The 25,173-nt window shown below is 38.0% G+C and overlaps 3 protein-coding genes across 7 annotated transcripts; all 3 read right to left on the reverse strand.

The window, feature by feature from the left end:
• Positions 1-1,325: 1,325 nt before the first annotated feature.
• On the reverse strand, positions 1,326-3,663 carry LOC133733275 (NAC domain-containing protein 73-like). 2 transcript variants are annotated; one of them, XM_062160919.1, is made up of 3 exons: positions 3,230-3,663; positions 2,922-3,077; positions 1,326-2,212 (listed from the first exon to the last, which is right to left on the reverse strand). In XM_062160919.1, exons 1-3 carry the CDS (start codon positions 3,267-3,269, stop codon positions 1,539-1,541), a joined length of 870 nt encoding a protein of 289 aa, XP_062016903.1. In that variant the 5' UTR covers positions 3,270-3,663; the 3' UTR covers positions 1,326-1,538. The 2 variants fall into 2 exon arrangements, with proteins under 2 accessions (XP_062016903.1, XP_062016902.1); XM_062160918.1 differs by having other exon boundaries at positions 2,922-3,111.
• Positions 3,664-7,706: 4,043 nt separating this feature from the next.
• On the reverse strand, positions 7,707-11,126 carry LOC133729555 (serine/threonine-protein kinase-like protein ACR4). 4 transcript variants are annotated; one of them, XR_009856421.1, is made up of 3 exons: positions 9,869-11,126; positions 8,824-9,052; positions 7,707-8,350 (listed from the first exon to the last, which is right to left on the reverse strand). XR_009856421.1 is itself a non-coding variant. In XM_062157093.1 (2 exons), exon 1 carries the CDS (start codon positions 10,897-10,899, stop codon positions 9,883-9,885), a length of 1,017 nt encoding a protein of 338 aa, XP_062013077.1. In that variant the 5' UTR covers positions 10,900-11,126; the 3' UTR covers positions 8,363-9,085; positions 9,869-9,882. The 4 variants fall into 4 exon arrangements, 3 of the variants coding, with proteins under 3 accessions (XP_062013077.1, XP_062013074.1, XP_062013076.1); XM_062157093.1 differs by lacking the exon at positions 7,707-8,350 and having other exon boundaries at positions 8,363-9,085; XM_062157090.1 differs by lacking the exon at positions 7,707-8,350 and having other exon boundaries at positions 8,561-9,052.
• Positions 11,127-14,447: 3,321 nt separating this feature from the next.
• On the reverse strand, positions 14,448-18,361 carry LOC133729557 (receptor-like protein kinase HSL1). The gene is made up of 2 exons (XM_062157095.1): positions 15,678-18,361; positions 14,448-15,450 (listed from the first exon to the last, which is right to left on the reverse strand). The coding sequence occupies exons 1-2, from the start codon at positions 18,289-18,291 to the stop codon at positions 15,062-15,064; spliced, it is 3,003 nt and encodes a 1,000-aa protein (XP_062013079.1). The 5' UTR covers positions 18,292-18,361; the 3' UTR covers positions 14,448-15,061.
• Between the last annotated feature and the right edge of the window lie 6,812 nt (positions 18,362-25,173).

Consider the following 25,173-nt stretch of genomic DNA (forward strand, 5'->3'; position numbering starts at 1 on the left):
AAAAAAAGAGATAAGTTGTATGTTATAGAAAAAGGAAAAATTTATTTAAAAAATAGAAAATTATTAGGGCCTAGAGGGCCGGGCCCAGCAAAATTTATTTGTTTCAGATATTTTGTTACCAGTTTACTGGTCATTCGGACGGTAAATGAAAACTAATTTACTTTTAACTTCATTTTGATGCTTTTAAATACTCCCAAAAGTTGACTTTTATTCCTTGCAAACTAGGAAACTTCCTTCATGAAAGTTGTAGAAGACGTTACACCGAGTCTGTCGACACATAGCACGCCCAAAAGGGAGTTCATACGTGAAAGTTATGGTTGAAAACCCGAATTTCCATTTCCGAGAGAGGGTATAAATAGGGACTTACCATTTTGGGTAAGTCATTTTTCACCTCGGCTAAAATTGGAAAACCTAAAATCCTCGCCACTCAACCCGCGCAGCCAATCCAATCGATGGCTTGGTGGCGTCGCCTGAGATGGCCGGAGAAGAGAGCTCTAACTAAGTCGTGTTGCGTGGTTGCCGAAGGCTTCCTCGCTTCAATTTGCTGCGATGGTCAACTATCGAGGGAAAGTGATCGAATCCGGAAACGTCACCGGCATGGAGAGGCACTCCAGATGGCGCCTGTGCGGCGGTCTGGGTAGACCAAAGGCCAAGAACCCGTTGGATCCGCTGCGCAGGTCGAGTGGCGAGGATTTTAGGTTTCCGATTTTAATCGAGGTGAAAAATGACTTAGGTTCCTATTTATACCCCCTCTCGGAAATGGAAATTCGGGTTTTCGACCATAACTTTCAAGGTTCAATTTCATAACTCCCCAAATGAATTTTCAGATTTCTTTTTCAGATTTCTTTTTTCTATGAAAGGATATGAACAATAATAATAATAATAATAATAATAATAATAATAATAATAATAATAATAATAATAATAATAATAATAATAATAATAATAATAATAATAATAATAATAATAATAATAATAATAATAATAATAATAATAATAATAATAATAATAATAATAATAATAATAATAATAATAATAATAATAATAATAATAATAATAATAATAATAATAATAATAATAATAATAATAATAATAATAATAATAATAATAATAATAATAATAATAATAATAATAATAATAATAATAATAATAATAATAATAATAATAATAATAATAATAATAATAATAATAATAATAATAATAATAATAATAATAATAATAATAATAATAATAATAATAATAATAATAATAATAATAATAATAAATAAAGACTAGAGGATGCTTGGCGCCTAATCTTTCCAATAATCCATAAATTTTTTAGGATGTTAACATATGAATGAATGAATCCATAATTTTTTTTCATAAGAAAGTCATTTTTTGAATATTGTACAGCAACAAGTCAATAATCAAATTGTCCAATTCAAAACGGAAGAGTATAAATGGCAAGAAGGTATAATGTCACTGCTGCCCTAAACTAGCTAAGCTACCTCAATATAAAAACTTTTCCATATATCCATGGCCATGATATAGACCCATGACTATATTTTCCTCTCAATTAGCTTTCCTTTGCTTGTATCTGCAGTATTATATCGAAACAACGATGACCCGTCACCTTGAAGAACCATGTTAGGAATTAGTTGAGCTGGAATATCCCTATTCTGGACTCCTTGAATCAGATGTGGATGATCATAGTTCATGAAAGGACCAGGTTGGTTATGATTGTAATATTCCACAACACCAGCTTTCTTTGGAGGAAGAGGAAGAGGAAGAGAATTACCATCTTGCCCACTTCGAATATTCACATGACCTTTATGATGATGACTATCAAATGGATTCAACAATGGAGGACCACCATCTCTGATGCCTGGAGTGCCCATACCACATTGCCTAGGTTGCGTTTGGTAAAAGACCTTAGATAGCACTAGCTCCCCATCTTTTTCTTCTTCATTGTTACCAAGGTGGTACTGGTGCATCACCCAATTCGTCTTCTCGGGCTTCCTTTGCCTGCCGTAGTTGGTATAGAGGACTAAGATCTTTTTGAAACCCTTGACTGCTCCGTTGGTGAGGACCGGCCTTGTCTTGCCTGTTTTGTGCCATCTCGTCTCGCTTCCATCTTCTTCGGTGTGAACCTTCCTTCGCTTCCTAGTTCCGGTGGTGTAGGCCTTTGAGGGTCGGTGAAAGAAGTGGCGGATCTGTCCTTCTTTGTTCACTCCTGCATATATATATGGACTTAAAGGCTGATGTATAGATGAAGAAAACAGTATAACTGGTACCAAAACAAACCAGAAAAAAAACAAGTGTCTGCCAGTAGATGAAATAATATATTGTTAGTAAAGCCTATAATCAGCAGTTTACCACATATGGTTATATGGTGAAGGGATTGGAACTTGACCTTATCCAATAGTGCAAAATGACATCCACTAAGCTAATGTTGTTCATATGGTATGTGACTCCAATTGCATTTATAATTTATTTATAGTAAACTCTAATTCATATGGTATCTGTTATATATAATTTTATGTAACAGACGCTTGAAATTTCTTTTCTTACGAGAAAAAGGGAAAATTAACAAGCAAAAATCATGTTTTTTTCAAGTAAAACTCATGTGGTAGTTAGATGATGCCATCAATGTGATATCTAGAAATAGACAGTTAGACACATATATACCAAGATGAAAAATATGAAATTCCAAGATTGTGAATATGTACTGATTAAAAAGAAGTAAAAGATTTGTAAATTTCAAGTTTACCCAAATCATGATATACAAGATTCAGGCATTGATCCATCTTTTGAGCTAAATTAAACTGTGATGTATAGCTTTTTCCACTGCAATTTTACTTCTAAAGTAAATACTAAACCGAAATCATCTAAGCACTAAAAAAAAACAAAGTTGATAACAATACAAATTTATGTAAATTAACCTGGTAGCTTTTCTGGGTGGGTAGAGCAAATTCCATTCTCTCCTTCAAGCGTTGGTATGAATTCATCAATGAGTGGATGAAGCTTTCTGGTATCAGTGAGCACTTTTGCCTCCAAATGTTGAAGAATTTCTTGGTCCGTCGGATCAAATTTCACCCCTGCTGGTAGTCCCGGCAAATCATGAATTCCAGCCTTCGATCAATTAATAAGAAAGAAAGAAAAGAAAAAATTCATATAAATCGAACTGGAATAATTGAAATATTAAAAACTGAAATTACGAAACAATATATATCAAATTATCAGTAAGTACCTGGTCTTGAATATCTATAGGGTGGCCACAAGATGGGCATGATATTTCACTGTTCTTATTATTATTCTTATGTTGAGGATAAGTTGCAGAAGAGGGAGCAACTGACTGAATTGCCCTCTCTTCTTCCTCATCGTCATCTGAGTGCCATGTCATGCTGCTGCTGCTGATCTGATCCTTTTCTGTGCTGCTAGACTTTTTCTGAGGCTGCTCATACCAGACCCCAAATTTGCTCCCCCCTATTTGCTCCACTTTTTCTTGCTATATAATTTACCAAACTCGATCTCAGCTAGAGGTCTTCTTAAGCAAGCAAACCGTCGCTTTTCGAGCACGTTTTCCTTAATCAGATAATAAATTACAAATTTCAAATCCAAATCCTCGCCGCAACAGAAAGAGAGAGGAGAAGAAACAACGGCTGTGGGCTGAGCTAAGCTGAGTTTCAAAAAGCTATATAAAAACATTTAAGAGAGGCAAGAAATTTCTAGATATAGTAAAGGTTGCTTGCAGGACAAGTTGGGTTTGTATTGCGTGTACACGTTCGGATCGAAGAATCGGTGTGTGTTATCTTATTAGCCAGGTATTCTCTTTTCTTCTTTTCCACGTAGTACTAAACAAGGGTTTAACTTCTTTTTGTTTGTTTTGTTTTGTTTTTTTTTTTTTTTTTGCTTGGATCAGAAGTGACATAAGCAAGCCCCTTAGTCAATATCCGGACTGAGGTTCACAAAGGTATTCTAGCAAATTCAGAATAATCTCCCACCGCAGACGCATGAATCCGAAGACCAATCAAACCTGCTGGTCATAAATTTGTAGGAGTTGGGACTCGAATGTTAGATATGGGGGTTTTATGGTAATTAAGCTGCTCGATCAGCCTTACCACAACAGGTGGTTAACAAAAGTTCAACTTGTGGCGAAGAACAAAGAAAAACCCTAATTATCTAAAAAAACAAAAAAAAAAACAAAAAAATGGTGGGTTAGAGTGGAGAGGGGGCAACATAGGTTATTCTCTTGGAGACGTTTTACCTCTTTGGAGGCTTTAGCTGCAGTGTCAACCTAGAGTGTCCCTAAAGATATGGTATAGTGTACAAGTTTTATAAGACACATACGTACGAACAAACATTTTTGCATATTTGGGGGTTTGATTTGATACCATACAATACCAATCTTTGTTGTATATTCCCATTTTTTCTCTTTTTCTTCACGTAGACTTCTAATCCCAAGCAAGGAATCACTGTCTTTCTCTTTCTCCCATCAGAAAATAAGGATAAAATATGGAATCAAAGAACATATTTTTGGAGATGAAGGTGGTTGGAGATTTCGATGAAATGCCCTATGTCTGCTCCAAATTCTACTGTATGATATTTTGTAGCTTTGATCAAACGTGGTTAATTTTGGAGAAACAATAGTCTAGTTATTATTTTTGAAGATCAAGATGCTTCTTTAAATTTATTTAAATTTAACGAACAAAACAACTAATAAAGAGTATCGTAATCCCAATTCCATTTCATTGCATGAGTTATCAACCTCGTTAATTAGTTTGCCTACGAATTATGAATCGTATTCACATATTGACATGAAATTATTACGTGATTAATTTCGATTAAATGCTATATGAGTATACATGTCACTTTTAGCTTTGGCAGCACGACTACAATAACGTCGACCGTCGTAGTCCTAGGGTTTCCTTCCTCAAGAAGGTTACCACCTCCCAATCACCACGAGCCACGTCAAGTTCTATTCCACTTGGGCTTGTTTTGTTCAATGAGAATATGACTCATGGTTGTAGAGGATAACTGCGCGTCTGTGCCGCGTATATATTTCGTGTACCAGCCGAATATACATTTCATATACACATCTGCATGAGCCTTCTGGGCGAAGCCACGCAACACAGAAAGCTTCACCAGGAAGCTTTGGCTCTGTTGGATTTTTCTTGCCTTAGCGTGTGGATTAGGGTTTTATAAGGACTTTGTCAACCAACTTGTTTTGATTTGTTTCCCTATTTTGGATATAACTGGATAGGTGATTCATGTATATATTTGCTCCATTGAAGCATAGAAGTTGGCTGTTCCACTAAAGCGAAACTAAGCTGTAGTTTATTATATATCTAGTTGGATGAGGATCATATACAGTCAAATAGGTCATGAATATAGAGAAGAAAATGCAATTACATTGTGACATAAAGGTAATGATTGCATGGGAATCCAAGACTTTCTGCAAATATGGGTTACTTTCAGGAAACATAATCAGCAATTACTTTTCACTTACATGGTGATTGGCCGGTGAAGCTAGATACGAAGAACACAAAGGCCAGGTAATTTACTCCAATAGTCAATGAATTCGTCAAAGGAGAGACTTGACTTGGACTAATATTTTTTGTTAGTTGCCTTTTGTTTCTATGATGAAAATACAGTACACTAGCTAGCTGCAAGGAAGATTTCTGGGAAATCGCCATATAAGGTAGATGAAACGGTATTCTATATGCTAGGTGAAGCTAGATACGAAGAACACAAAAGGCCAGGTAATTTACTCAAGTCAATGAATTCGTCAAAGGAGAGACTTGACTTGGACTAATATTTTTTGTTAGTTGCCTTTTGTTTCTATGATGAAAATACAGTACACTAGCTGCAAGGAAGATTTCTGGGAAATCATCATATAAGGTAGATGAAACGTTATTCTATATGCTACTAGAAGTTTAAAGAACGAGAATCGTCAAAAGCTAGCATACATATTAATAGATTAGTTGTGAATGTATGCTATTAGAAGTTTACAAAACTAAGAATCGTCAAAAATCAACTAGCAGAAGATTAGATGGCTAAAATACAGTGTGCTAGTACGTTATTATAAATTTATAACCTCAACTCCAAAAAAAATTAAAAAAATGAAGGCATGCATCGGCTATCATGTTGGCTTTGCGAAAAACATGTCATTTGTGAAAGACCACTGTGCAGGGATGTCTCTAACAGTACGTGGTGATTGTTTGCTAGCCAGGGTTGTCCAAAATAAATGGTAGTTCTTTTCATTGAGGAGGAATCAATTAATTTACGAATAAATTTTGTAACGAGCATGAAAAAGAGAGATGGATGTTGAGATTTGTGTGTTGATTGTGTAGCAATTACTGCTTGCATTGCACGACGGTCAACTGTGATGTTTACCGAAAAGACCATTATTGGCAAATGAAAACAAAAGAAAAATGTCATTTGTTTAAATAATTCGAGCGCATTTGGCTTCTTTCTCTTGTTAAATTGTTAATGATTTTCCTTTCTTTCGAATCATATGAAGTGAAGGTGTCCTGCAGGGTTGGCCCTAGGCCAAGGTGAATTATGCCTAAACCTTGTCTTTGGCTAACCTAATGATCTTGAAAAATAATTTTATATATATTTGGTTGACGAACTATTGATAACTGATAATATGGCTAAAGCAAAAATTCAGGCAGCTAGGCATCAGTTGATTACGAGATGGAGACGCAAACTAAAATTAAAGGAATACACCTTTGCCCACAAGTTCGCCACTAAAACTTCAAATACAAAGAAAAAAAAGAAAAAAAAACTCAACGGGATCCCCTCAATTCAGCGTCTAAATAAGTCCATAGAAATGAAGGGCCTGGCCCATTGAACTATTCAGTAAAAGAATGCAACTATGACTAACTATGTAGCCGAGATCTGGGCTCCGATGCTAGCAATCTCAGATGAATGACGTACAAGGTAGAGTTTAAACAAAATCAAACTAGAATTTTCCTCGTCTCTTATTTTGTAATAGATCAAATCGATAAGATGTTCCTACCAATCCCCTCAGTTATGTAGCACTCCTGTTTGATGATGATTGTTAAAAACATTGTTCTTCATTTTCCTTTTCATTTGCTGAGAATACAAGATCCCAAAAGTCTAAATTTTATATCAAGTCTATACTAGGGCTGGGCACGGGTCGGGTCGGGCCCGAAATTTGGTAAAACCGAGACCGAGCCCGAAACACTCGGTTCGGGCCGGTTCGGGCTTTTTCGAAAATGGAAACCGACATAAACCGATCCCAAACGGGCCGGTTCGGGCTTCGGGCTTTTCGGGCCCAATATGCAAAATACACAAAATTTGGTTAGAGGCAAGGTTCGAACCCTTGACCTCTTGCACCAAATCCTTGCTCCCAACCACTGGAGCATGAGACACTCTCAAAACATTATGTTCGACGTTTATATTTATTTGTCCTGAGCGGTTGGAATAAAACAAAACAAGATAAATGGCTCTGCCCTCTTTTACTTTATACTATCTCTTTCTTTTCTGGTCTTCTTCGACACTTTCTTCTTCTTCTTCTGCAGTTCTATACTTCTATTCATTAATTCATATATTCTTCTTCTTCTTCTTTTTTGTTTTTTCCTTTCCTTCCTCCCTCTTTCATTTCTAGTCTTCTTCGACACTTCTTATTCATCTTCTTCTGCACTTCTATTCATATAATATATATATATATATATATATATATATATATATATATATATATATATTTTCTTCCTCCTCAATGCCAGTTTGTCGGTGGTGCGTTGGATGGAGGGAGAGTGAAGAGGGGTTCGGTTAGGAGGAGTGAGGATTGGAGATCGAGACCGGAGCAGGAACTGGTAATGGAAGGAGAGAGAGATAGACAACTCAGATCTGAAATTTGGGGCTGAGAGAGTGAGAGGGAGATTTCATCAGATCTGAAATTTGGGGCTGAGGTCGATACAAGCAAAGTCGCAGAGAGAGGGAGGCTGAGGTTGAGTTAACACCCAATCATGGACTGACATGTGGCATGTGCTACAGTATTCGGGTCGGTTCTGGCTTTCGGGCCCTGAAAATATGAAACCCGAGACCGAACCGATTACATGAATTCGGGTCGGGCTTTAGACCGAACCAAAAATTTCTATTCTAAAACCGAACCGATTCAGTCTTTTTTCCTCAATTCGGGTCGGGTCCTCGGTCTTTCGGGTCTGGACGCCCACCCCTAGTCTATACTAATTAATCATTTCATCCTGTAGTGGATATCCTTACTTTTAACCTTGTATATTGGTCTCTCAGATGCGTCTCACGTTACTGGGCTGTTTCGTCTCTGCTGATTTGAATTTCCATGCTCTCGCTGCTTTTCTTTGTGTTTATGTGATTTTGGAATCTGATTTTGCAAGTAAGTATTGGGAGACAGAAGCGAGAAGAACAAAAGCGTGGAAAAAGATCTGGTCTAGAAGCATGGAGAGGAACAAAAGTGGCCGATTGTAATTCAAAAAAAAAAAAGACAAAATTGTCTTTTCACTATCGGCTCGGCTCAAGCCGCAACTGTTACTAAGCCGACATATAAACAGTGAATTATGCGATCTCCTTTAATATATATAGAATATTGAGAATACATAGTCCTTGTAAAAAAAAAAAAAAACATGCAATATACAGTAGCTGCCTAGTTGGTGGACTAATTCCATTAGATTTGTATTTGAGAAAGATACGTTTCAGTTTTCACTCTTTTAATTACAATAAGGTTCTATTTGATACTCAACTATCAAAGTATCATAATCTACCTTGTGTTATGAATTCTTGTGGACACAAATAAAAAGAATCATTGGCAAATGTCGATTAAAAGCGTCGAAGACTAACCACGTGGTGTGGTGTGTTGGTCGAACGTCCTAGTCTGGAACCCCCAGGTTTAGCGTTCGAATCCCAGCTCCATCCCGTGGCCAGCAGATTTGAGGGATCTTTTGGATTCGTGCGTCTGCGGTGCAGTGGATTTGTCTGGCTTTGCCTGACTTTCGCCGCAATGTCGGTGCATGTGTCCTAGCGCTGGGATACCACTGCATGGGTGTGTGAGTTATTAACAGCTAACTACCTGATAAAAAAAAAAAAAAAAAAACGTCGAAGACTGGAATCCTAATTAAATCAATCAGAATCTTGTATAAAGAGAGAATTTGTGAATAAAGTTCAACTACATATGACATCAACAATTAAGACCCATATTTTTTTTTCACCCTTCACGAGTTGCCAAAAGACAACAGTTATGAATTATAATAACAAAAGTAAATCAAAGAATGAACATTAGATTTTCAGTGTTCACATGTCAGAACAGGAGGGATAGCACCCAACAACCATACAATGAATATGAAATGTGAATCCACACTAAATATGATTAGATAATACATAACCAATTGATATTCCATTTATATGAATACCATTTATAAATATGTGCATTCAAATAGAAAAATGAAAGGCGAAAAACAACACACAATCAAATTCAAAGAAGACTACAAAATTTTGGGTCCTCTTTCGGCACCAGAAGACAAAGTCACAGTCGCAGCTTTCATTTCAAACATTTCTCCCATCCAAAGCACACCGACCATTGGGAGAAGCCCATGTGTGAAAACTATTGCATATCACCCAAATTATGTGCATTTACACTCTTCGTAAAGAATAGCATACAAGTTAAAAGAAAACCTCCAAATTTCCAATTCCTAGTAGCTACCTAAGTCTAATTATATACCAAGGATTGCAACCTTTTCCTAATACAAGTTCATGATGACACTGACTTTGATGTGGAACAACCGGCAAATAATGCAGCTGGAGAATTGTGAAAATTGTCGAAAGAGTTTGTTTTTGCGATCTAGAGCGGCTCTCATCAATAAGTTTAAAAGTGATCAAAATGACTTACTTAAAAAAATTTGTTCACGTTGAATCTATCTCCAAATTGTTGAGGATAGTTGCGACTTGACTAATTGAAGGTCTGCTCTTTCTGGAATTACAAACACAAGTCGAGGCAACTTTGGTCAATCTGACAAGAGGCCTAATGTCATGAGGAATAACAAGTCTTGGGTCCAAAAACTCACTAAACCTCATCTCCTTAATCAATGGCATTGCCCATTTCACTAGAAACCCTTCATCACATCGTCTCCCACTCAGAAGTTCCAACAGAACCACCCCAAAACCAAACATATCGCTTTCTTTGCACACACCACCTCCTCTCCAATACTCATCATCCACATAACCAACTAGACCCCTCTTCTCTTTTGGTGCCAAAAATGATAGACCATAATCACAAACCCTAGCACAGAATTTCACATCAATCAAGATATTTGAAGCCTTCACACATCCATGAACAATATTTGGAGCAACTCCTTCATGCAAGTACTGAAGCCCTCTTGCTGCCCCTGCTGCAATTTTAAGCCTGTGGTTCCAATCCAACAGAGAAGCCCCATCTGGGTTTTGATGCAAGTAAAAATCCAAGCAAACCATACCCACAAACTCCATGACAATGATTCTCTCACCTGGTGCTTCTGAGTACCCAACAATGGGCACTACATTGGGGTGTTGAGCCAATGAGAGAGAGCCAAGTGTTCTTGAAAACCCAAAACCAATATTTCCCAACACAAGCCTCGGATGAATTCTCTTCACGGCCGCTATCTCCCCCTTTTCGAATATTGCAGCATACACAGTTCCCAAACGGCCCTCACCGACGATTCTTCTGCGGTTGAAGCCATCTGTGGCGGCATCAATATCGGTTAAAGGGTATACTCTGGCACAAATCTTAGCTGGGATTACAGTTTCTTCAGATTGATCATCAGTGTTCTGTTTCCTCTTGCAGAGGAGGGTCAGAAGAAGCACAAGACCGAGAACAATAAGAGACGTGGTGAGGAGGGAGATGACAAAGTAATAGGCAATATGAACATGGTCACTGTGATTCATGTTCTTTGGTGGTTGCTTGTGGTCAAATTAAGTGGGAGAGAAGGGAGGAAGAAGAAGAAGAAGAAGAATAGAAGAGGTTGGTTGGTGATGGAGGTGGAGTGTGGAAATAGGTTTATATATGGTTTGATTTGAAAGATGGTAAAATGACCAGAAAGCGTTGAAACAGAAAAGTAAGAAAAAGTGAGCAGCTAATTGTTTGAGAATTGGGTTGGATTGGTAAGAAACTTGGGAAAGTTTTGGTCTAGATTAGTTATGTTGGTTCATAATTAGTTGGTCTCCTCCTCTTTTTTAAAAAATTTAATCAGATTGTAATTACAGGTTAGAGGCAATTTACATACTGACATTTGCTTTTAAATTCTTTTGCTTTGTCATGCTTAGGTAGTTCTTTAGGATTGGGTTGCTTTCACCAATCCATTTGGGTCCTCTTTCATTTTTATGTGAAAACGAACCCACTTGGGTAATCCACTTATCCGTATCGAAACTTGTCTAGTTTGGCATATATAGGAACAACTGGCACAAGTAGAAAGTTTTGATGGCTTTGGTTTTCAGCGTACTCCTGGACAAATATTCAAGACTCATTTGGACGAGGCCGAATGCAAGACCCGATTAACTTTTCTTTTTTTTGGAAGAGCAAGCCCAACTAATTTGATAAATGTTTATGGGCTCTTTCAGAATATAAAACAATGAAGATCAACAATAACAGTATAACACCAGTAAAAAATAAAACAATAACATTAACATCCACGAAATTGGAATTAAATATCTTCTTTGTGTTGATACTTAACTTATATTGATTTCGCACGTAGCATATGATGTGTTTACATGAAAAAAGTTAGAATTGATAAAGGTGTAATATAGTAAGACTAGAACTTAAAGTTACTTAACAGATGTATTGACCATATAGAATGAGTTCATTGGTAAAAGTTTGTGTTGCTTTATTTTCATCAACAAACAGGGTTAAAAATGAGAGAGATAAACCTAGACAATTTTTTTTTTTTGGTCAAACAACAAGTAAATTTATTTAATTAAAAGAAATTATTACGCAAAGAGGCCCAAAACCTCCCAAGGAAAACCAACAGCAAGGCCCAAAAATACCCAAACAAACAAGAAAGCAAACTGAATACATTTTCTGACTATTTGTTTCATGTAACTGAATTTGTAAAAAAATAGGAAACGATTGAAGTGTTAGGAATTAATGAGTTCTATATTCTAGATATTTTTAATTTCCTCCAATATATTATGTGCTTTGAATCTATAACTTATATGTGTAATAACTAATATGCCAAATTTTGATAATAACTCCATGCTATTTTTCTACCATGAGAGCATTCTCGATGTTAAAATTTGGTTAATGTTGCACGTATTTATGCTTTTATATCATGTAATTGCATGCACACTTTCAAATGAAATTATGTTACATATATGAAACCCATAACAAACTGCTGGCCACCTTCACAAATCCAACATAAAAATTTCAGTAACTGAGGTTTTGTGCCAATTGAAGTATCTAGAAACACAAATACAAAAATGAAGGATGTGTATAACATTGACAGGGAGCCCAATACACCTATCAACTATTCAAGTCTAACTAATTACCAATGTGATACATGACCCAACCTTTACCTGCTCTACATTGTCTCTTTAGGAATTAGTGAGTTTCTAATTTCTAAATATTTTTAATTTCCTCCAACATATTATGTGCTTTGAATCTATAACTAAGATGATAATAACTCCATGCTATTTTTCTACTGTGAGAGCATTCTCAATGACAAAATTCCGTTAGTGTTGAACATATTTATGCTTTTATATCATGTAATTGAATGCACACTTTCAAATGAAATCATGTTACATATATGAAACCCATAACAAACTGCTGGCCACCTTCACAAATCCAACATGAAAATTTCAGTAACTGATTTTTTGTACCAATTGAACTATATAGAAACACAAATACAAAAATGAAGAGCAGTTACATTGACAGGGAGCCCAATATAGCTATTAACTGTGCAAGTCTAACTAATTACCAATGTGATACATGACCCAACCCTTTCTCAACATTGTCTACTTTTCCCAGATGACCCACTGCGAATCATTTCATGTTCATCAAGGCAAATTCAGTATCTCACATATGATATGGTTGATATAGTTCTGTAATTAAGCAAGCACAACCTGGTATACTTTCCCAATCTCATTATCTTCATTAAGGCAATCCAATATCTTATAAATTCTTTAAAACACAATCTATAGGTTTGCTTAAGAAGGCAAGGTTCAAGTATTTAAAGGCAAAACAAACCACATACACCTCAACAACCATATGTATCCTACAAAGACAGTATGATGGCTTCCATAGAAAATAAAAGGCAGATACAAATAACCCCCACAAGGAATGACACAATCAGACCCAAATTAAAGAATAGATGAAGGTAATATTACAGTGATTGGGATTTCCTGCCATGCCAAGGAATGATGCTCAGGCATCTATTTAAAATAGAATGAGACATGGGAAAAGCAAAGATGAAAGTAATGTTACAATCCTTGGGATTTCCTGGCTATGCGTAGTAACCAATTTCTGTACCCAACCACACTTTGTCTATTAGACTCTGTAATGTGTCATTGAACAAGAAAACATCAATTAGAGGCGGAAATTAAGGAAACATCCTTCCCAGAAATTAAGGAGATTCATTTCTGTATATCTCCTTAGCAATTAGAGGCGGAAACCAATAAGGAAATGCTATACCCTTGCTTGGTATTGCAGTCATTTACAATTAACACTAGGTCAACAATTCTAAATAACAGAATCAGGTAAAAGGCTGGTGAGATAGGATGAGGGATTTATAGAGCCTGCACTATACTATACTAATTGTCAAAAATGAAGTTAGGGATGGATCTTAATGATCACTCACTCTCCTATTGATAGCAGCAACCTACATTTCCTCTGGTTGCTGGCATTCATATACATGGTTGGAACTGCAACACAGGTTTTAGATTTTTGGTCCCATTCTGCATTCACAAGATGAAGCGCTGACAATTTACTACTCCATTTACTACACTAGCCCAATGGGGGAGGGTGTAGACTCTCTACTGTCATAGATATTCTAGGTACCGTTCTCAATAGGCTGGGGTATGCAGGACTCTGTGAATTTATTCCTATTCTGATCAGTAATTTCTGAAGCCACCAACCAAAGAAAATTAACAACCTTAGGACTCTCTCTCTCTCTCTATAAATCAAATCAAATCAACCTCTGTTATATCAATGTCCTTGCTGTTGTTATTTTCCAAGATGATGTATAACCACAATCTCCAGGCTCCACAAGTACATCAATGAGCAAAGTGGGTCTCTTTTCACTTGGTTGGGATGGTACCCCAACCCTACCTCCATGACATTACTGCCTTATTAATGGGATAAGACTTGTTTATTATATAGCTGTCTTCAGCTCATCCTCTGAATCAGGATACCCTACAGTGCTCCGGATCAGGATACTGGATACTGAAGCGTACTGTAACCGTTGTTTGATTAGAGTTCATTATGCGAAGCAAACCGCAAACCATGCACAATCTAACAGCTCCCAGATCTAGAATTACAAATTTGGAGTTATTACAGAAACTTTAATACAGACCTCGATCTGCTGCAATGAACTGGTTAAAGAAGAAAAACTACTGTAGGAGTTTACTGTAGAGAATGAGTCAAAGCATTAAACCCTGGAACATTGTCACAGGCTTCCCACCAGCACAGGTATAATTGCTGGACATGTGGTGCCATTCATGAAAGTAGAAATGCTCAAGGGTTTGCTCATAAATGCCAGAATTCAAAAATTCCCATTTCATATAATATCCCCCATCTCAGTGCTTTCAGAGAAAAATCACAATGACTAGACAGCACTTCCATGGAGCAAACTATTAAGGTTGATTAGTAGAACAAGAACTTTGGTGGTGGTCACTCAATTTACACTATTGAATTTAAACCCCCCTCATAACCTTCCTTCCCCGTAACTTCTTTTTACCCATCTCCTCCAATTTTCTTTTCCCTCAAACCAAACACCAAGAGGGGTTGGGGTTGGGGTTGGGGTTGAATTGAAATTTGGGAGGTTAGCTTTTGGAAAGCTCGAAAACTGATGAGAAAAGATGGCTTACATAAAACTTTCCCCATACCCATATGAACTTGTTAAGCTACACTTCCATGATCCGATGCATCTTCATAGTAATATGGTGACAATTTGCCTTCCTTCTTAATCTGAGGATGCTTCTCCGTTCCCGCTTCTTGCAACAACTTCACCACTCTTCTCATCGATGGTCTATTGATTGGGAGAGGACTGGTGCAGAGGAGGCCGATATTGAGGACCTTGCATACTTCTTCCTTGTAACAAGAATCGAGTTTGGGGTCAATGACATGGTCCACTCCTTTCTGATCTAAGGTGGTACAGACCCACTTCACCAAGTCCTTTTCTCCGAATTCTGGGTCAACTGGAAGTTTCCCGGTAACCAATTCCAGAATCACCACACCAAAACTGTAGATGTCACTCTTCTCATTCACCCTCAGTGTGTATGCATATTCTGCAAGTTCATTAATTTACTGGTTCAGAACGATACAACAACATTTAAAGTAAAAGTTTGTAATCTGAAAGTTGTGCGCACATAAATGATCATTATGGAGAATAAAGAACTAAATATCTAAACTTTATACAAGAACATGGGTATATGACATGAACTTAATCCCATATTTAAATAGTGATGTTAAAAACATAAATTTAAGTAGGCCAATGAGCAATTCAATCACTAACCTGGAGCAATGTAACCACAAGAACCTGCAATGACCGACATGGATTTAGCCCCTTTTCCAGTTGCATCAACGACCTTAGCTACTCCAAAATCCGCTACTCTGGCTCCGAAATCCCCATCCAACAATATATTGTTTGATTTCACATCTCTATGAACAATAGCAGGAACACAATCATGGTGCAGATACGAAAGCCCATCAGCAGCATCAAGAGCAATCTTGAACCTTGTAGGCCAATCCAGCAATCCTGCTTTGCTACTATGCAGCAAATCACCAAGACTACCATTTGGCATGTACTCATACACCAAAAGCTTGCAATCTCTTGCGGTACAACAGCACCAAAGCTTCACAATGTTCTTGTGCCTAATCCTCCCCAAAGTGTCGACCTCTGCCTCAAAGCCATCATCTTGGACCCAACCTTTCTCAACATCATCGCTTTCGCACTCTTTCACTTTCCCCCTCCACAGCTTTTTCACCGCAACAGCCTCACCATTGCTCAGCACAACCTTGTACACTTTCCCAGACCCCCCAGTCCCAATCACATTATCCTCATCAAGGCAATCCAGTATCTCATACTCGCTGAAACCCAGCTTGTGAAACGACATCAAAGTCCACTTGGATTTATCTATAGCACCGCTGGCCTTCTTGAAGTTCTTGTACTTGAAGTAAAACCAAACCACACCCACCACAAACACCAAGGCAGCCAGAATGAAAATGCACCTCAGCAACCATATGTAGCCCTGGGTCTTCTCCTCGGCTCTGCTCTCACACAACCCCTCCAAATCTCCGCAAAGACCCGGATTTCCCAGAAAGCTATTTCTGTACATCTCCTTCGCAAACAAAGGAGGGAGCTCACCCGAAAGCTGGTTATCCGACAAATTGAACACGTTGATCTTCATATTCTGCAACCAAACCGGAACTTGACCCGAAAACCGATTCCCGGAGAGATCAAGGTAATTCAGCGAAGACATGTTCCCAATTCCATCTGGGATTTTCCCGGACAGTTGGTTATTCCTCAAATTGAGCTCATTGAGCCGAACCAAAGACTGACTCCCAATCGGAAACTCACCGGAAAGCTCATTGTTGTGAAGGTCCAGCGTGCTAAGATGTCGTAACTTAACTATTGTCTCCGGCAAAGGCCCACTGAACCTATTCTCACCGCCGGAAAACTGCAGAAGGTTTTCAACCCACCCAATTTCCTCCGGTATCGAACCTTCAAACTGGTTCTTTTCGATTATCAGAAGCGAAAGGTTAGCCGCACCGGCAATTGTCTTGGCTATCGGCCCCGATAACTGGTTATCAACCAGCTCGAGCAAATAGACATGCGGCAGCCCCCAGAAAGACGCCGGAACTTCACCGCTCAACCGGTTGTGACCCAACCGGACACGTGTCAAGCTCTGACACTCCCCGAGACTCGCCGGAATCTCGCCGGAAAAAGCATTGTTGATCATCAGCATCTCCTCAATTTGCCCCTTCTCGCACAGACTCGCCGGAATGCTCCCTGAAAACTGGTTGTTCGACAGGTCTATCCACCTCAGCGGCGAGTTCTGGCCGAGATTCCGCGGCAGCTCGCCGGTGAGCTTGTTCTGAAACAGCCGGAGCTCGTACAGGTTCGGCGAGTCGGCAATGCTCGCCGGCAAACTCCCCTCGAAGTTGTTCTCGTAAAGATTCAGGCTTTCCAGCTCCAGCCGAGTCAACTCGTCGGGAATCGGCCCCGTCAGCCGGTTCATGGACGCGTCGAGCAGCCGGAGCTTCTTCAGCTTCGACATTCCCGGCGGCAGGGCTCCGGTCAAGGTGTTGTTATAGAGCTCAATCTGAACCACGCTGGTCAACTCCGTCAACGAAGCCGGAATCGGGCCGTGAAGGGCGTTAATGGCGAGGTCCAAATCGGTGAGTTTACTGAGTCGACCCAGCGAGTCGGGTATTTCGCCGACTAAGTTACACTCGGTCAGCCAGAGGACCTCGAGGTTCGTTAAGTTTCCGAGCTCGGGCGGGATCCGACCCGGGAAGAACGGGTTGTAAGAAAGGTTGAGCATTTTGAGGGACGAGATATTGCCGAGAAATGGGGGCAGGGCGCTGTCGAGGAGGTTGTAGACGAGAGAGAGGACCTCGAGTTTTTGGAATCTCCCGAAAGACTCGGGAATTTCTCCCGAGAAGTTGTTGCCGGTGAGGTCGAGGTAGCGGAGGTTGGGGAGGTCGGCAAGGGTGGAGGGGAGGGAGCCGGTGAGGAGGTTCTGGGAGAGGTCGAGGTGTTGGAGGTTCTGACACGTGGAGATGTCGGAGGGTAGGGTGGAGTTGATGGAGTTGTTGTAGAGGGAGAGGGAGGTGAGGTTGGGGAGGCGGCAGAGGAGGGAGGGGAAAGGGCCGAAGAGGTTGAAGCTGGAGAGGTCGACGGAGGTGATGACGTGGGTGGAAGGGTTGCATGTGATGCCGTCCCATGAGCAAGGGGTGGCGTCTTGGTCGTTCCAGGAGGAGAGGGAGGAGTCGGGGTCGGCGAGGGAGTGTTTGATGTGTTGGAGGTAGAGGCCTTCTTGGGTGAGTGGGGAGGAGGAGGAGGAGGAGGTGGAGGAGAAGAGGAGGAGAGGGAGGAGGAAGAAGAGAAGCACTTTTGTCTTCATTTTTGTTGTTGTTGGGGTTTTGGTTCTAGAAGGAAAGTGAGTGTGAGGAAGTGAGTGTGGGAGACAGAGGGGAGGTGAATATTGCTTATATATGGGGAGTTTTGTTTTTTTGAAAAAGGAGATTGGAGTAAGTAAGTGTAGTTGATTGTGTTGGGAGATAAATTATGGAAGTGACCACCACACCCAAGTTTGATGAGTGCACATTTTGGATTTCTAGTTCTCTTTTCTTTGTCTATGTTGTGTAGTTAAAGATAATTCACTATAATTAACTATAATTGTTAAGAGTGTAACCCATAAGTCCTTTTTTGTTTTCATATAATCATAAGTAGAAAATTACTTTGTGTTAATTTTTCTTTTATTGAAAGGAAAGGGGACATTTGAATAATTATAAAATATATTGTCTTTCAAATTTTCATTTTTGGAAATTTAGAATGTTGGAGTTTTGTAATTTTGATGTTCATTACCATCTTTCGTCATGCTCTTAATTTGAATGAGTTAAAATTAGAACTATTAACGGTTTATTAAGTGAATTACTATCTAACAAGACAATAGGGGTTTTGGAAATGGCATCTTTAATGCATTCTGATAGGCTATATTGTAAAAATTTCTTTATAATTTGGTTCAAATGTTATTTCTGATATTTTTTTTAAAAAAAATGTTAGCTAAATAAAAGAGATACTGAAAAAATGACATATTAGTTTAGACACTCTTCAGTCATGTTGCGTAACTACATCTGACAGTCATATCTCTCATTTATACAATGACGAGAAAAGATGTTTTAACATATTTTACGTATGTCTAGTAAAAATATAGCGAATATGTGTTACTCGTACCCACTTAAATATTGTTAGTATACATCTGATTATTCTAAAATTTTCTATATTACAACAATAATTTGTGAGAGCATCTTTAGCAATGCTAACCATTTTTTAGTCATATTTTAGCCAAAGTAGCTAAAAAGTCATTTTAGCCAGCCACTTTAGAAATAAGTGTGCATCAGTACTCTCTATTTTAGCTAGTTTTAAATTTATATTATTTTTCAAAATGAAGATTAAATAGTTTAAATGCATTTATAAATTACATAAAATAAATTGAAATGAATATTTTAAATTATATAGAGCGAGCTCTCTATATTTAGGAGCGATATAGCTAAAAGTTATAATTGAGAGCCGGTGTGGTGCAGTTGCTAAAATATATATAAAAAAACTAAACATGCTATATCTAAATTAATTAAAAAATTAAAATAGACAACCTGCTAAAAATACTCTGAATGAAAATACTAATCACATACAGTCATACACAGTCGGTGGGAGCAATTAATGTGACAAAGACTTGAGTGGGATAATCGAAGTGTCGAAGCCTGGAAATATTCAAGAAAACAATATGACATAATTTTGAAAATATACTACTACTTATTGAGTCAATGGTCAAAATGGGAGGGAAAGTATCGAGGTTGAGACGTCGACACGTGGGTGCGTCATCGTGGTGGCGATGCCGATTGATGGGTGGTGCAGATCCGGAGGAAGCTAGCGAGCTTTGGAACTTGGTTCAGAAACTGTACGTAAGAGAAGCCTGGGTTTGAACTTTGAAGCAAGCAAGCTATGCATGAGCAAGGTGGTGTTGCCTCACGTGTGAGATGCTAGGGTTACAGAGAGAGAGAGAGAGAGAGAGAGAGATGGATATGTTTAGCGTGGGCAACTGCTTAAAGTGAGAGACGACTACTGTTGTGGTCTGACGCCTCACGGTTATATACAGATTAAACTGTAAAAGCAGCACCGCCTATGGCGGAGCTTTTGACAAGGGATGGCCGGGGTTACTGTCAAGTTTCAGTCCACGAAAACGACGTTACTAATAAATAAAAAAATAAAAAAAGAAGAAGATGAGCTTTGCCGACGTCATGGTTTTATGCATTAAACATTTAAATGTACCAAGAAAGCATTATTCATGCTAGGTTTCCGATGAGATCGACGTAACATTTACCAATATTGAACAATTCTTAGTGCATTTATCATGTTTACATCAACAAGGAGATATTGATCATAAACCCTTCGAATTTTGAATAACGAATGATGTCAATGGAAATGGAAATTTTTATGATACATTTAATTGCACTGCACGTATCTAAATAAAATAAAAAATTCATCGTCTAACCACATATAAATTGAACCATACATCTTTCAGTTGTGCATCATACTAAGAGCAACTCCAACAGCTTACTTATCATTTATGTATTATAGGGAAGTAAAAGTCAAAGTTTTAGCATCTTTGTCGTCTCTAACTCCAACAAATTCCCTATTTTACAGCAATCTCTAAAATCTCCATAATTATTCCATAAAATTTTAGAAATTGCTGTCAATTTAGAAAATTTTGTTTTCTCTTTCCTCACTATCCCTAAAATGGAGATAGTTATAGAGAATCTGTTGGAGCAAAAATGAGTCTCTTTTTCCTAAAATAGAGAAAAATCAAAATATGAAGAAACGGTTGGAGTTGCTCTAACAAGCTATCGAACTTTGTTGAGTATATATTAGTATTGTTAGTACTTACATGATTATCGCAGAAAAAAATTCTAAATTTTTCCATAGTGAATTTTTTGATGTTGATTATGAATTATATAAGATCAGCCAATCAGGTGAACAACTTTTCTAAATTAATGAATTATCCGCGTCAAGGAACCAAATACCAGAACATGATCGATCCAATTTACAGTTGCCGACCAAAGTCCTTCGTTTTATAATGAAGGCCAGCTCTATTTTTGTTGTAAACCTCCTATTCTCCTAATGTGTTTAGTAGCTAGCTTTACAACATTTCTATGTACGACAAGACTTCCACTATCTCAAATATTCAAATAATGTTTTCTTTTCCTTCCCACATTTTTTTTTCAATATTCTGAAACTATATTAATTCATGGTTGTGTTTGTATCAACACAAAGATTTTGCTGAGGTGATTGCCGTACACAGTAAAATATTATTCAGAGATTGTGATGAGAGTACAAGCAGTCTCTATCAGCCATCGGATCAAGTAGACTTCCGTGATTCGCTGAAGATTATAATAATCAGAGGGCCAGAGGCAGAGGCATCTTGATAAACGCACTGTAAAAACCACAAGTTAAGAATTGTTAACCCCAAGTTACTTTCACGTCGTTTCAAATCAATTAAGAACTCGGGACACTATTTAATACTAAAACGGGTAAAGGAGGGAATTTTCAAACTTCCCAAATCTTGGGTTGTGAGAATTTGTGAAATTGCCCTTGCAAGCTAAATTTTAATTGATTTTTGGCTATTTCTACATTTCTTTATTCATAGGTGAATCACTTTTTGGAGTACCATATACATTCCACTTTATATAACAGCAAATGTAGCATAAAGTTCAACCTATTACAGAATTTTATTAAATGATGTGGTTGTGTCACATTAGCTGTCACATAAAGTGGGATATATGTGGTACCCAAAAAAGTGGTTCACCTAACATTATTCATAAATTTTAGGGCTGGGCACCTGAAACCGATATCCTGGTCCCGTCCCGATCTCGGCCCGAAAATTGGCGGGACGATACGGGATGAATTTTGAAAAATGTAGGCCCTGACCCGAACCCGTCCCGTTATGAGAAATCGAGCCCGGTACCGGTTCCGACCCTAACGGTCCCGTTTAATCCCGTCCCGTTTGATGACGTGACTACATCTAATTAGTCCTACGAATGGTTTCATGTAGGACTGAATGCACACGATCTCGATATTAACTATGAACTATCGACCATTCATCCATTCGACCCAATCCCTAATTCCCTATTCTTTTCTTCTGTTTTTCTGTTCTTCTCTTCTCCGAATCCATCCCCAATTCATCCATTTTCTCTTCTTCCATTCTTCATTTCTTCTCTTCTCCGAATCCATCCCCAATTCATCCATTTTCTCTTTTTTCATTCTTCACTTCTTCTCTTCTCCGAAATCCCCAATCTCATCTCTTACCCCATTCTTACACTTTCTCCTAAACTGACCAATTTCAACCAATTCTTCGATTCCTATTTCTATTGACTAGTTCAGTTTGCACCTTGTGAGTTTGATGAATTATGTTTTAAGACTTCAAATGTTTTGACTTCGTGTATTTCTGTTAAGACTTAAGACTTTAAACTTTCGATTTGTTTCATAATCTATGTTGTTGTTATTGATTTTAAACCCTCTACAGAATTGGTAATGGTTGTGTTGTCACTGTTGTGTACTTGTGTTGTTGTGTTTTAGACTTTGAGTTCTGCAGTTCTACATTGTTATCTGCAGTTCTGCAGAATTTTGTTTTGATTTGCACTTCTGCATTGTTATCTGCACTTCTGCAGAACTTTGAGTTGATTCGTTTCTGATTTGCTTGGTCTTTCATTGTGTTGAAGTGTTGATTAATTGATAATTTGATATTACTCATATTAGATTGTGAAATAGTGCAACTGTGCAAGTGTGTCAAATTTGCAGGTTCTATTGTTTTAGTGCATAACTACATTTTTTGTACAGTTTGATTTGTTTTCAAATTTGGGTACTAGTGGAGTTAGTTTGTTAGGATCTTGCACTTGCAGGGCTGCATACTGAGATCAATGAAATGAATGGGATCTACAATTAAATCAGTTGCAGATTTTTGACTTGATATTTTGTCATATTGACATGTTGTGATTGTTGTCAACTTGTCATTCTTCTTTTCTTCTTTTCATGGCAGATGTGCTTCATTTGATTTGTTTTAAGACAAAATTGAATGTGTCAACATTGTAGATTTGTAGGTTGTAGTGCTAGGACTACTAGAAATATGTATTTGCATTCTGGGATGAGTGAAATTTGGAAAACCAGATATCCTTAAGTGAATCAGGTGATAGGAAAAAACAAGGGAGTCTGGGATCCCGAAATGGGCCCGGGCCCGATCCGATCCCGTTCGGTTTCGGTACCATCGGTACCATATTCAAAAAAACCAAGGCCCGTCCCGAAAAATATTTCCGGTACCGGGATCGGTATCAACATATAACCGGCCCATCCCGGCCCGTGCCCAGCCCTAATAAATTTATCCATATTTTTGAGAAACTCTCATTCCATTCTGAAAATGAAATGTCACATTTTTGTGTTTTCTTAGTTGAAGTTCGAATTTTACGAAAGAAAAATCCAAGTGTCTTTGCATATAGATGTTTCGGTTATTTGGTTACCCCGTATGAATAAGTTGAGACGTTAATAGAAAATATCCCATATATTCTAAATAATGAAAGGTTGAGGTAAAATGTTACTTTTGATTACCACTTCAAAAATAATTATATTACTTAAGACCCAATGCTGTGAGTTTCTTTATAACACTATCGCGTTTAATGAAATTTATCATTACATCTTAAAATAATATAGGCACAACCGAAAAACACAATTTATACTAGACGATCGGGTACGAATCGAATTGTAATTATCATATCTCCAAAGATTTCTGGTCTGGGCCAAGCAAGTTATCAAGGGGTGAGTTTGCATTTTTGTAATCCATTTTTGTTATTGAGACAGATTGATCTTCTTACCTTGCAGAAGATATCGTGTGATACAGCGAGATTGTGAGTACAATATTTTGCAGAAACAAATAGTTTGAAGCAGAAGGGAGAATTATTCAGTTAAGAAGAGAATAGGACGAATGAAGCCCTCAAATTCCTATTTGTGTATTTGCATGCAACACTTAAACTCACAGTACTGAGTACTGCATGTAGGAGTGTAGGACATGCTTCTGGGTTTTCACCGCAGAAAGCCAAGAAAACAAAGCAGTGAAAGTTGTGACCTTGTTCTCAAACTTGCCTTTTCTCGACGCTATATTCTCAAATCTCAAAGCAAATACTCCACGGCATTTTGAGATTCACTGTCATATTTTTCTGGATCCATTACCCAAAAATGGCATGGGCGAGTTTTAAGGGAAGGCAACGAAGCCCCAAAACCAGACATTAGCCATGTTAACAGGGTTTGAGTGTGCCCTACGTGTTGATTCAGCTGCCATGCAAGGACATAGTAACCCACGTGCAAGCCGAACTCCACGATTTGAGAAGTGACAATTCGTCGAGCCTTAGTCTTGGTACAATTTTTTTTTAATATCTTCTTGTTTATTGAATCAATCCATAAATTTTATAATCAAGTCAAAATGATCATAGTATACTCATTTGCTGTTATTTAAAGACAAACAAAAAATTATGAGGGTACGATGATACATAGGGATAAACCACTCATTAAACAACTAGCACTCACTAAATAAAAGCGAGTCTATAAGCTATGAACACTAAAACATAGCAAATAGACAAGTAATCTACACTAATCAGTGCTTGTTAAAAAATAAACAAGCATAGTTCCCTAAAAAATTTAGAAATTATTGAAATTAAGAAAAACCTAATTCAAATAGTAAACAACCTAGTGAAGCCCCGCAAGAACCCAAATCCTAACAAAAACTTATCCAAACTCAGGCCTAGCCACTACTCCCTTAGTACAGCCACGTCTCTGCCACTGCCAAACTAGAGCCATGACGCTGTAGTCAAAACCAGGACGTTGGCTGCCATCGCCAATTCAGGACGCTGTTAATCAACCGATTAACCAGACGCACAAAACCAACAAGAGTCAGTGAAGCACAAGGAATGGATGAAGGCCGAGAAACTAGATGTCATAGCGATGACCAACATGCTTTTAAAGTCACACTGGACCTCGAAGTCGATCAATTCTGTCAAAACAATTGAGCACAACATTTTCAATCTGAGCCACCACCAAAGTTTGACATGTTTTGACATACCACGAGTGCCAAACCACTTTAAGCTAGACCTGTAAATGGACCGGATTTTGATCCGGACCCGCTTCAAATCCGTGACTATTGGACGGGTTTGGATCGAAAGTTTTGATCCGTTAATGATCCGAA

The sequence above is a fragment of the Rosa rugosa genome, chromosome 2, assembly GCF_958449725.1.
Source record: "Rosa rugosa chromosome 2, drRosRugo1.1, whole genome shotgun sequence".
NCBI lineage: Eukaryota > Viridiplantae > Streptophyta > Magnoliopsida > Rosales > Rosaceae > Rosa > Rosa rugosa.

Coding starts and splice junctions, on each gene's coding strand:
- LOC133733275 (XM_062160918.1), bottom strand. CDS start 3,382: ATGACATGGCACTCAGATGACGATGAGGAAGAAGAGAGGGCAATTCAG. Junction 3,112..3,229: donor CTATAGATATTCAAGACCAG/GTACTTACTGAT, acceptor AATTGATCGAAG/GCTGGAATTCATGATTTGCC. Junction 2,213..2,921: donor CCACCCAGAAAAGCTACCAG/GTTAATTTACAT, acceptor ATATATATGCAG/GAGTGAACAAAGAAGGACAG.
- LOC133729555 (XM_062157093.1), bottom strand. CDS start 10,899: ATGAATCACAGTGACCATGTTCATATTGCCTATTACTTTGTCATCTCC.
- LOC133729557 (XM_062157095.1), bottom strand. CDS start 18,291: ATGAAGACAAAAGTGCTTCTCTTCTTCCTCCTCCCTCTCCTCCTCTTC. Junction 15,451..15,677: donor TTGTGGTTACATTGCTCCAG/GTTAGTGATTGA, acceptor ATGAACTTGCAG/AATATGCATACACACTGAGG.